This window comes from Athene cunicularia (assembly GCF_003259725.1).
Source record: "Athene cunicularia isolate RWA chromosome 14 unlocalized genomic scaffold, athCun1 chr14_part1, whole genome shotgun sequence".
Lineage (NCBI taxonomy): Eukaryota > Metazoa > Chordata > Aves > Strigiformes > Strigidae > Athene > Athene cunicularia.
Genome location: NW_020799118.1, coordinates 11,538,409 through 11,550,384, shown reverse-complemented (window position 1 = coordinate 11,550,384; position 11,976 = coordinate 11,538,409). Strand labels below are relative to the sequence as shown.

Genomic DNA, 11,976 nt, shown 5'->3' with positions numbered 1-11,976 from the left:
CCCCGCCGCTCCCCCCCCTGCTCGGACGGGAACGTTTGTTTCTCGTCCCCTTGGAAAGTGGAGGCGGGAGGGAAGCGGCGGGCAGGGCTGAAGCTTGTCCGGTTGCTGTTGGAGACCCAACCTGCCCCGCTGCCTGCTGAACCGCACCGGGCAGCGAGCGGGCAGGCGGGGTGTGCCGGGGAGACGCAGCACCTGGGGATCCTTGTCCCATCGCCAGGTACCTGGGGATCCTTCTCCCCACTGCACGTCCCTTGGGGATCCTTCTCCCCACTGCAGCCCTGGAGGGTCCCTGCCCCACTGCACAACCCTTGAACCTTCTCCGAGCTGTGTACCCCTTGGGGTCCTTGTCCCCATTGCACCCTCCTCGGGATCCTTCTCCTGATTGTATATCCCTTGGGATCCTTCTCCCCATTGTACCCTCCGGCATCCTTCTCCCCACTGTACCCTCCTTGGGATCCTTGACCCACTGCACCTCCCTTGGGATCCTTCTTCGCATTGCACCCCCGTTGAGATCCCACTGCTATTCCACACATGATATTTCACCTGTTTTCAGCTGCTTGGGACTGTTGTGGCATCCCAGGCCTTGGTGAGGAGGTGCTGGGGTGGTCTGTCCCCCCACAAGGCTGGAGCCGTTTCATGCTGAGTTGTAACTTTAGCAGAGAAAACTCAGGGGAGTTTGCTACTTGCTTGGGAAGTGCTTATTTTCAGCGCTCTCCAGGATCAGTTAATTATCACTGGAAAAAAATTATGGCTAAGATCTTATAATTAGGCAGCCTACTGAGACTCTGCTGCTCGGAAGGCAGCAGAAAGCAAACGTTCTTTGTGAAATGTTTCTTGCGTGTGTGTGTGAATAGAGCTGCCCGGGCAGAGGGCTGGCATTTGTGCTTGCGCATTACCGGAGAGCTGATGCACGTTGGCAGCTCAGAAGACCCTGTAAAATAATGGGGGGAAAAAAAAAAAAAAAAAAAAAAGCAAGAAAAGAAAAGCTGCTAAAAGGACTCCTGTTGTCCTTTTAGAATCGGGTCCCAAATCATTATAATCTGTTTGTGGAGCTGTAACTGCCTTTAGGACAAATGGTTAGTTCAGCTTTGCAGGACTGGGACTGCCTTTATATCCCGTTTGAATGGCCCCTGGGCCGTGGGGTCCAGGGCGCTACCGCAGAGTGCCCGCTGCTAATAATAACGCGGTAAGGAGTTTACCCGCTCTGATCCAGCTAAAGATGGCACCGAGGCTGGCATTGACATTATCAGCCTCCGATCCGTCCCTAGATTAGACGGATAAAACTCACACAAGAAAAGGCCAGGCTCTGAAGCAGAGGCTTGATCCAGAATGGAAGGGAGTGGGGGCTCTGATTCAGGACAGAGAGTTTTGGGCTCTGCCCTGGCTGTAGGGACAGGATCTGCAGAGGGGCAGGATTTGGAGCCAAGGAGAGCACGTCAAAGCCGCTGCGTCCAGGGTGTTCTCATTTCCTTTGCTCTCCGAGTTATAATTTGTTCCACATTGCAGTGCCGGAGCGGCCTCTCCCTCTGCTCACAGTATCCAGGCTGCGGTTATTGCCATTAGACCGAGGCTGCGACTTGAGTGGTTTCCATCCAAAAATGAAAGAAGAAAAAAAAAATAAAAGGGAAAATTTTCAAATAGAGATCTGGGGAAATAGCTTTCCTGGTTGCTGTTCTGGGATGGTTATAGCTGAAATCTCACCACCCATCAGTGCAGAGCTGCGTCTGCACCGGGACAAGCCCTGGGGAAATTCCAGAAAATTGAAAAGTGTTTTAATAGTGTTGCTGCTCTTCCCAAAAGGGAGTAAGATGACCTGGTAGCTACAGGTTGATCAGCTTGATAGCATCACCCCAGGGAGAAGAGGGAGAAGCCTGGCTCAGGCTTTAATTGATTAAAGACTTCAGCACCAGGAATAAATTCCTGCCATCCAACGTGGCTGTATGGAAAATAACTCCTGGCAAGTAGAAATGATTTCAGTCTCTGACACAAGAGGTGACTCTCTGGCTGTAATACACTTTTGTGAAGCCTTTGAGTTATGTGAGGTGATATTCTTGTAAAAATCTGCACTTTCCAGTATTAAAAAAGTCAGTCCAGTCCAGTATTTAGAGCTGACATTATACAGTGTCAAGAAAGCCAGTATTAAATAAACCCGATCCATTTCAAAGGCAGTTATCAGAGGAGATTATCACTGCTGGGCACTGCTAGCTGGTCGCATGCCCTCAGTGTTTCAGTGCTTTTATCACTAATCTGGAAAGAGATTGAAATGATTTCTGGAAAAACCTGGGGCTGACCCAGAGTGGCACAGTGTTACTAGTTTGTACAAATCTAGACAGTAAATTGGGAAAGCGAAAGGCATCCTAACCAGAGCAGAATGGAAAATGGAAATTTTTGCACCCAAAAATAATAACTGGAGTTGTACGTGTTTTCCTGTCCCTAATCTGGATGATATATTCTCTCCAGGAGCTGCCTGCAGATGCTGGGAGAGGCAGCGCAGGGACTCACCAGCTCCCTCCTCCAGCAGGAGCTGCCTGGGAGGCAGCTGTCTGTCTGTCCCAGTTTCTGTGCTGGAGAATTGAAAATTTTCAGGATAATGGGCAGTTTTGCTCTGGAAAAAAAATAGCAGCTACTTGCATTTTTGGTCAGGGCTCTATCAGAATTGAATTTGGGTTTATGACAGCCAAACCCAGACTCTTCAGAGTGTGGTGGAGATGTGGGAACTGAGGGGAAGAGACAGAGGAGCTGCTGAAAATGTTCTACATTGGCCGTCCAGTTAGTCTACTCATAAATCAAATCAAAGAGGAATGAGGGGGGCTTGATTAAAGCATCTAAATACTCTTGCAGAGGAGAAAATACATTGTAGCCAAAAGCTCGTTAATTGAGCAGAGAAAAGCATGACAGGAATCAATGTCTGGCAGCTGAAGCCAGACACGTTGGAAATAAGGCATAAATATTTTACCGGCGGGAGCGATTAATCATCAGAAGAAAGGAGAAGAGGCGGAGGTGGGTTCAGCATCTCTTTGCCTTTCGCATCACGACCTGTAGCCTCGCAGAAAGTTTCTCCCATAGCCCCAGCGCTGGGGCCAGCGAGAGGGGCTGGGTCGAACCCGCGCGAGGCCCTGATTAGGTGATTTAATTAGATGGCATGTTTGTCTTCAGTCGTGGTGGAGCCACAGGAAGGAGTATCTTTTGTGCCTTGCTGGCTCTTTCTGAGAAACACTCATGAAATCACCGCAGCCATTTTGCAGGTTCTCCTTTTCTCTTTCGGTTACCAGGGGTTGTGCTCCCACAGATCTGTGCTGGGTGGGCAAGGGGACGGTGCTTGGTGGATGTCCTTGATGTAAACAGACAAAATAGACTGAGATTCAGGAAAAACAAATCTGGGTGAGCATGCTGTGGCTGCTGGGGGAAGGAGTTGGGCCAGGACTTGTTGTCCACCCATGGGCGAGAGGGTCCCCAGCCTGGTCTCCCTGGGGACACACGTGCTCAGGAGGAGATGAAGGTCATGGGGTTATTGCTAGTCCCATCTCCTCCCCTTCACCTTTCCTTTCAGATAGCATTTCTTTTCCTCTATCTGTTCTCTCCCTGTCTCTGTGATGGGGTAGATGCTGTTGGAGGGTATCGCTGTGGCTGGATTTGCTCTGTCTCCCCTCCAAAGCCACCGTGTTCCTGCTGCGATGGAGCCTGAGCTTGGGGCTGGACTAGTCTTCCCCATCTATGGGCTGTGGCTGGATGAACATGTGCAAACACACGTGTCACCAGCCATGCATCCCCCGTGGGTAACGTGCCCCCCCAGTGTCAACAGCTCTCACCTGCAGTGAGTGCTTGGGCTGTTAGACTTGAGGCAGGGAGAATATGCTGAGATATAGGGGGTATATATGGGACTCAGTAGCCTGCACGCGAAATGTGATGCTCATCGGGAGCAGAGTTGCAGCATCTCTGAGCCCTCCAAAGCCACCACACTGTGAGCAGCTGATGTCTGTGAGCAGCCCAGGACTGCTCCTCTTCTTCTTCTTGCAGAGGCACGATGGACGCCTGCCTAGGATGACGCATGATTGGGGGGGAAGGCCAATTTTGATAAAGAGGATGAATGGAAGGAGAAAAGGCACCTGAGAAGGATGGCAAGGTAAGGGGAGGCTTTACGTGGGCACTGGGTAGGGGCAGCGGGATGGAGCTGCTCACCCGTGGTGGGAACAGGAACCTCAGAGTCCACAGGAAAGTCCCTGGTGGTTGCAGAGTCAGTTGTGGTGATGGAAGGACATGTGGAGGCTGTCAGAATACCAAAAGCATTTGTCATAGCTCTGCAGAATAAATACAGACAGTGCTGGCTGTGGAAAATAGCAGGTTTTGGTGTGGCCAGGCACAGCACGCAAGGAGGTGGATACCTGATAGAGATCCCGCTGGGAGGCAATCACAGGCTTTTGGCTAATTACTGTATTGGAGAAGAGATGTCAGTGAATGCTGAAGAAAGGGACTCTGGAAAGTCTGGGTCACGCTTCCGTAGCTGCAGGCGTGTGTCCTCCAACAGCGCACAGCTGTGATGGCATGGACGGGGGGGGGCTCGCCCAGACTGGGGGGTCCAGGAGCACATGTCCCACCAACCTGCGGGAAGATGTGCCTCAACAGTTAATGTCCTTGCTGGCGTGTCCCCAGGCAGCTGGGTCTGGCTGGAGCACCCCCACTGTCACAGCAGGACCCAACAGCATTGCACGTACCATGGTTTTCTCTTTAGCCTCTTTGGAGATGCCCATGACTGCCGTGTCTGAGCACATGGATGTGGGAAGAGCCCATCTCGTTATCATCTTATCACAACCATTCGAGTCCTTGAGGGGATTAAGACTGGGCATTATGCTGTTTTAGGAATAAGACTGTGATTTCTCAGGTGGCCTGGGCTGGTGCCTGGTGAAATCACACTAGTGTAGCTCCAGATGTTGAATAACAGCATGACAAGGCTAGAAGCATCTCAGTCCAGGCTTCATATTTTTTCCCTGTGAAATGCCTTTGCCCCTGCACGCTGTAGAAGCTGCATTTGATAGAAAGAGCAGGAAAATAGCTGTGCTATAAATAACATATTCAAAACCAGGCAGGGACCTGCAAGAAGTGAGGATGGTGTCTCTGTGATGTGGGCTTGGAGAAATGTTTTTACCACCAGTAGATGTTAAAAGGTTTCCCTTTGTGCTGGAGATAGTTCAGGGCAGAGGAGATTAAATCTGTGAACTGAAAACAGTGATCTGGTGACAAAGTTTTGTCTTTTGCATCGTTGATGGCAAGGTCTTGTAGGGACACTGGGGTAGTTTTTCTTCGGGTCAATGTTAATGACGGCTGGCGGGGCCGTGCTCACAGCCCAGGGAAGCGGTTCTTGAACCCGACTGACTGCCAGTGCCCTGACCTGCTCTCCAGGTCGGATCTGCCCTGGCACTCCCAGGAGGTGTCACACAGCAGACACGAAGGGATGTCCCCAGTGGGAGCAGCAGCTCCAGGCTTGGCTGGAGGAGGAGCAGTGCCATGGGGGGAGCTTTAGCCCCATCCTTGCCTCAGTTTCCCCAGTTGCAAGGTGGGAGCAGAAACAGCCTTCCCCAAACCCAGCAAGTTGTGGTGAAGCTCCTGGGACTAGTGCTTGGCTGGTGAGGTGCAAAACACAAGATGCTAAGCTCTGCTTTCCAGGCTGACCGCTAAGCCCAGTTGCAGTGACCCAGGCAGTAGCAATGAGCCAGGGCTGGGGTGGCTGCCGGCTCCCCTCCCTGCCCCGCAGCACCCGGACGGCCACTGTGTCCTTGCTTTCTGAGCCAGCAGGTTGGGAAGGACAAGCCCCAATTTTTTCACAATCCTGGTGGGGCTGGGGAAGGGGAAAGGGGTGACTTGGGGTTGTGATAGCATCGCAGGATCTCGCAGGCATGTCCTGCAGCCTCGGTGCTTGCTGGTGGCTCAGTTTCCCCATTGGTGGCGTTCGGTGGGCCTCTGGTCCTGGGATGGGGAGATGTGCACCCTGCAGAAATCCACCATACGCAGCAGGGAGGCTGTTCCTGGGTTAGAAGGTGACCTCTTTCATTAGCAGCAGGGATGCTTTTTCTTCCTGAATTAGATGGCGGTTTGGAGGCTTTCCAGGGCCGACATCATTCTGCCTGATAGCGCTGGGGTTGCTCCGGTGGCGAGATCCTGCCCAAGCAGATGGGGCTGCAGATGTGGAAAGCTGTCGGCACCCCACATCTCCCTGGCCATGCATGGCTGGATCGTGCTGACTGCTGCATCAAAGCGCTCCGATAGCTGCGGATGGGACATTTCGGGGATCCTCTGTGTACGCACCAGGCCCCTGCCTGTCCCTGTTCCCTGCACGCAGGCTGCATATTATAAATCTGGAGGTGAGGGAAATCCCCATCCTGTCTGAATCAGAAATGCTCAAATTCCCTTTCCGGAGTTGCCCTGCCAGCAGTCTGTGGTGCACCCAGTGGCATTATCAGCACCACGCAAGCGCCGGGTGTTTGTGCATCCAGGATGTGATTTCAAAGCTGGCCCCAGGTGTCAGCTCTGACATCAGGCAGGACTTCTATCTGCCTACAGCCACAAGAGCGTCGTGGTTCCCAGCCTGTTCCTGGGGATTGAGGTGCGCCGGGAGCTGTCGCACAGCCATGGCCACATCTCCTCCGGTTGCTGCCTGAGCCGAGCAGCCCTGCCCAGGCTAAGGTGACACGGTCAGTGTTGTCAGTGATGCCAGCTGTGTGCTTTAACATCCTCCACAAACTCGCAACAGCCAAGAGATTTGCCAGAGTCAGGACATTTTTAGAAAGGCTAATTAAAGCCCCTTTTCACCCTGTGCCTCTTGGTGAGCAAAAACATTTAGCGGTGACCTCAGAGTGATTGCGTTTGCACTTGAGCTTTCTGTTTCACCTCTAAAAAAATGGGATTGCTCCATAAACTCGTTAGTGAAAGTAACTCCTGATGCCTTGGCTCCTGACCAGGACAGGCCCCACTCTCCTCCTGCTGCAGGTTGCTTGGGCAAGAGGCACCTCTTAATATGCATGATGGAGAAACTTGGGGCTGCTCCAGGCTATGTTCTCAGGGACAAATCCATCCTGGGGTAACCGTGCTGATGTCAAGGATCCCAGCTGGGCTTGGCCACCGGTGTTTTGGGTCACACAAGGGAAACGGCCCTCCCTTGCTGCTGTCCCTTTCCACCTTGGAGGTGACAGTGGCTTCTCTGCAGCCACCAGCTGGTTCCTGCTCGCTCTTGCCTGCAGCGCATCTGGCCTCCAAACCTCTGACCTTCCCCTTTTTCTCTTCCCTGCCCAGCTGTGCCCCATGACGACCTCACGCGTGATGTTTTATGGGTCCTCCTCCACCATGGCTCCGCCATCCAAGAACCGGCTTAAGCGCCAGAGCCGGATTTTCTCCCAAGTCTTGTACCGGACGCTGAGCTACAAGGACCGGAGCTCAGCCTCTGCTTCACCGGCAGCTGGTGAGGATGACCCAGCCGAACTCTCCACCCAGCTCTCAGCCCCCGGTGTCCTGAAAATCTTCGGAGGCAACATCTGTGCAGGCACCAACTACAAGAGTGTGCTGGCGACCGGCAGCTCGGGTGCACGGGAGCTGGTGAAGGAAGCCCTGGAGCGCTATGGGCTGAGCCAGCTCAGCGCCGGGCAGTACGCCCTGTGCGATGTCATTGGGAGGTTTGAGGGCCCCGAGAAGCGGTGGCAGACGGAGGGGCTGAGGGTCCTGGGTGACCATGAGAAGCCACTGCTCATCCAGGACCTCTGGAAGCCCAGGGACGGCTTCTCGCGGCGGCTGGAGCTGCGCAAGAGGGCAGAGGTGGAGGAGCTGGCAGCCAGGGATGTGGACACCACCACCGCAGGTCAGAGCTGAGTGCGATGCAGGGAGGTGGTCTGGGGGGCTGTGACCCTCCCAGAGTTGCTTGTGGGAGATGCACCCTGCACCAGCAGCTTTTGCATGTGTTTTGGGCATGGGGTGGGGGGGTGCAAGTGGGAGGGTAGCCACATTTTAGCTGCAAGGTCCTAGGTAGAGTTGTTACTCAGTGCTCTCCTGCATAAGTTTGGTACCCGTGACCTCAAATACTTACCCCAGCCAGTCTAGGAGTTCACACCAAATCCCCACTCACAGCTGGGCAGCAGCAGGCAAGACCATGAGTGTTACCTGCTCTTCCCGTCACTGTGAACCTGCGTTGTGGCGTCCCAGGCCTCGGCACAGCTTCATGTCTGGCAGAGCACTGCCCCGCTCCCCTGCACTCCCATCTCCCCACGGGCATTCCCCAGGCCAAACATCCCTGGCAAATCTGCAGGAACAATTAAGCAAAATGAAAAGCTAATGAAGAGAGAGCAATGTAGGGCAGGAGAGCCTCTCCGGAGGTGCCCGAGCAGGTCCAGGGCTGGCAGGAGGAGATAAGTGCATCATTAGGAACCAGTAGGTTAATAAGCGACCCCAGCACAGACTAATGAAGCTTTCCTCCTCCCACCCTCAGATAAAAGCTTCACAAGGATGAGGGCAGAAAGGTTTAAAAATCAGATTTTTAATTGCATGATGCCCTTGGTGGGTCTGACCTGCTGATGGATGGGTCTGGGTCAGGCTCTGGAGGTGTTGATCAGGGGGTTTTGCTGTGATGGGCACAGAGTGGTTCCTTATGCCTGTAGGAAAGGGTCGTGATTGTCAGAAATAACTTAATGATGATGCAGGATTACCCCAAGTGCTCAGCAAAGAAGAGCCAAGGTTTCCTCACCAGCAGCAGAACAAATGGCCCAACCTGTCCCACACCAGTGGGGATGGGACTCCTTTCCCATCTGCTCTAACACAGGCCCAGGCACACGGCGCGAAGGAAACCACCTGTGGGTGTTTCAAGGAAGAGCAGTAGCTGCTGGAGCCCCACCAGCTGCATTTTTCAATTGTAATTTTGCCTGGGTGCCCCAAAATCTGAGCGTGACATTTGCAACTTTGGGGGTTGCTTGCATTGTGGGTGATCTCCATCAGTGTGGGGAGCTGGGCTCATCCTCTGCCTTGATAGGGGAAGGATGGAGGTGCAGTGGAAAGCAGCCCCCAGCCCTCATGTTAATGCTCTGCAGGGTGGTCCACTGGCACCCGATGGTGACACAGGGCTCCCTCCATGTGTCTGATCAGGGAGGGGATGCCACAGGATCGGTCCCAGCTTGCTGCATGTGTGATGCAAATGGAGAGAAAAGGGCCTGGGCCAGAGAGGGAGCTGCAAAGGTGGATGATCTGCTCTTCTGTTTTTTTCTCCAACCAGGATCAGAGAGCCGTTAAGCACTTTGGGAAAGCAGTGACTAAAACCAGCTTCTTTTGAACAGAGGAAAGGGCAAGAGCCAAGTGCAACGGTTATAGCACATGGTGGGGGGGGACACGTGGCAGCTCCCTGCCTGAGCCCAAGGTCACATCAGCTCTCAGTCTCAAATACTCCCCCTTGGCTGCAGGAAGCAGCATTCCCACATGTGACCTGGATTGTGGGTGGGCTTTACCACAGGGAGGTAAAGCTCCCACACAGGCTGGGGGAGCGGCAGGCAGCAGGCTGCCGGGCTCGGGAGTGGGCAGCACCGAGCTGGCCTGGGCTTGGCACCCTTTGGTGATTTCCGATAGAGGAGCAGTTCCTGAAGGGATTGCGTGCCCTGGATCTGGAAATAAGCCCACTATGCTTTCGATGTAGATATCACTTCATTTGTTTCAGCACTCCTGGGCGGGGTGGTGGAAATTCCTCATTTTTAAAACTTTGGGAATTTTCTATAGCTGAGCAAACTCCTCCAAGACAGAAAACACACCCACGTTTGTTTAGGCTGTCTGTTCTGCAGACTACACAGCCTTTAATTGTCTTACCTGTTAAAATCTCACTCCTACAGCCCTTTCTTTGAGTGGCACCAGGGGCTCTGTCACCAGTCTCACTCCATGCTGATGGCACTGCCTGAAGGGATGCTGTGGGGCTGGGGCCACACTTTCCCACCCTATCCACAAGCTGCCAGGGATGAATGGGAGTGATGCAGCGTGTCTGGGGGAGGCACCTACTTCCCCCTCATTCAGCACCCCAAAAAGACACAAAATTCCTGGTGTCTGACCACCAGAGTCACCCTTGTCACCAGTCTCAAGCTGGCAGAGGTCCCCTTGTTGAGCATCAGCTGCCTGCCCAGGATCATGGGGAGCTGGTGTGGAAAATGCAGCATATGTGCAAAAAATAAAAGAAATTTGGGCTTATAGTTCCCCCCCCGGAAAAAACAACAACAACAACAACAACAAAAAACCCACCAAATAACAACCAACAAAAAAACCCCACAGACAAAAAAACAAACAACCCAGAGATGATGCAAAGCAGGATCCCCAAGGAAATACCTGCAGGGCCCTTTCCCACACAGGGCATCCATGGAGTGGTGGGGCTGGGACCACCAGTGTCACACAGCTCTGGAGCATCACTGCCCACCCTGCTGCTGAGCTGGTGGCTGGAGAAAAGGCTCCACACCCATCCGTGGCCTGTTAGCAAATAGCTTCAGAGTTTTACCTGCTCAATTATTCATTATTCTAATTAGTTGATTAGCTGCTTGCCACCGAAGAGGAAGACGCTCACTCCTCATGCCACTAATTAGCAGCACAGGTAGAGCATCTCTATAGTAAACAAGGCAGGCACCCTCTCTCACTGCTACTCCTGATCCTGCTCCTTTTGGGGAGCAACGAGGCAGCAGTTAGGGAGCATCTGGCAAAAACACAAACTGAAGGGTGCTGGGACACAGGTGCAGCACTTGGCATCTTTGTGGTATTTTTCTAAACCAGCCCCATTTTGTGCTGTGTCCTGAGCTTGTTGGGGCTTTCCCAGGGGGCTGAATTGCCAGCACACCTTGAGAAACTTAGGAGTTAAACCTATTATATTAAAGGATGCTCTGGCAGGTACCTTTGAGGATGTGGCTTTGATATACTTTAGCACAACTGCATCCAGGGAGGACTCCCTGCAGGGCCTGCCTAGCAATTACATTAGGACAGACTAACCTGGTGTTAGCCCCTCCTGGGTAAATTCAAAGAATTTCTTCTTTCCTGGTGCCTGTGGAGTTATTTATTGACTGATTTATTTCTTAGCCAGGAAAAGGGAACCTCTTTCTTAGGCTGAACAAGAGGCAGATCCCAGCCAAGATCCCAGGCAACACAAGCCCCAGGATGCAGGCTGAGTTTAGAGGGAGCAGCTTGGGGAAGGCCTGGTGGATGCTGGCCAGGGGGTGCACGGTGCCCCTGATGGGGTGCCCAGCGCTCCCTAAGGGATGGGGTGCGATCCTGTCCCCTTCCCATCCGTATCACCATGGGGCTTCAGCAGCTGCCAGCTCTGCCCCGGCTGCACTGCGTCAGAGATGCTTGTGCAGCATTTCGGGTGGGATAACCTGCATGCGCTCGGGAGGAGAAAACAGTACCAGAGGACTGAAAAAAAACCCCAAACCCAGTTTATGGAGAGACTTTGTTATGCTCAGGAAAAGAGCTGTGTTTATCTTTCCAGAGCAGCTCTGGGGTTAGCAGGGAGCCTGTGACAGGGGCTCTATTGGCAGTAAGAAAGCAGCTTTTTCTACACAAAATAAATACAGAAGCTTCCTTTTCCCTAGATAAGGGACCGGTGATGGCGTGTCTCTCTGGGCAGTGGGACCCCAGTCCTGACAGCCCCCGCTCTGTCCCAGTGCAAGGAGCTCCAAGCAGTAGCTGCTCCCCAGGATCTGGCCCCTCTCCTCCTCCGCTCCCACGGGCTGGGCTGGGACCTGCATCGCCCCAGCCGTCCTTCATCCCTTTGGCTCACTTCCATGCTGTGGGTTGGGGACAGGCCTCCTGGGGGGAGCCAAGGCTTCCTGCAGACACGTTTTGGTGGCCTTTGGCATCCCCAGTGGCACGGCTTGGGCTGTGCTCCTGCTCAGGCAAGCTTGTTGCCCCCCCCCCCCCCCCCCCCCCCCCCCCCCCCCCCCCCCCCCCCCCCCCCCCCCCCCCCCCCCCCCCCCCCCCCCCCCCCCC

General features: G+C 53.7%; 1 protein-coding gene across 1 annotated transcript; it reads left to right on the top strand.

Moving 5' to 3' along the window:
• The first annotated feature begins 74 nt into the window (after window positions 1–74).
• Window positions 75–11,578, top strand: LOC113485548 (ras-associating and dilute domain-containing protein-like). The gene is made up of 3 exons (XM_026858763.1): window positions 75–217; window positions 4,018–4,123; window positions 7,285–11,578. Exons 2-3 carry the CDS (start codon window positions 4,088–4,090, stop codon window positions 7,852–7,854), a joined length of 606 nt encoding a protein of 201 aa, XP_026714564.1. The 5' UTR covers window positions 75–217; window positions 4,018–4,087; the 3' UTR covers window positions 7,855–11,578.
• Window positions 11,579–11,976: the final 398 nt, after the last annotated feature.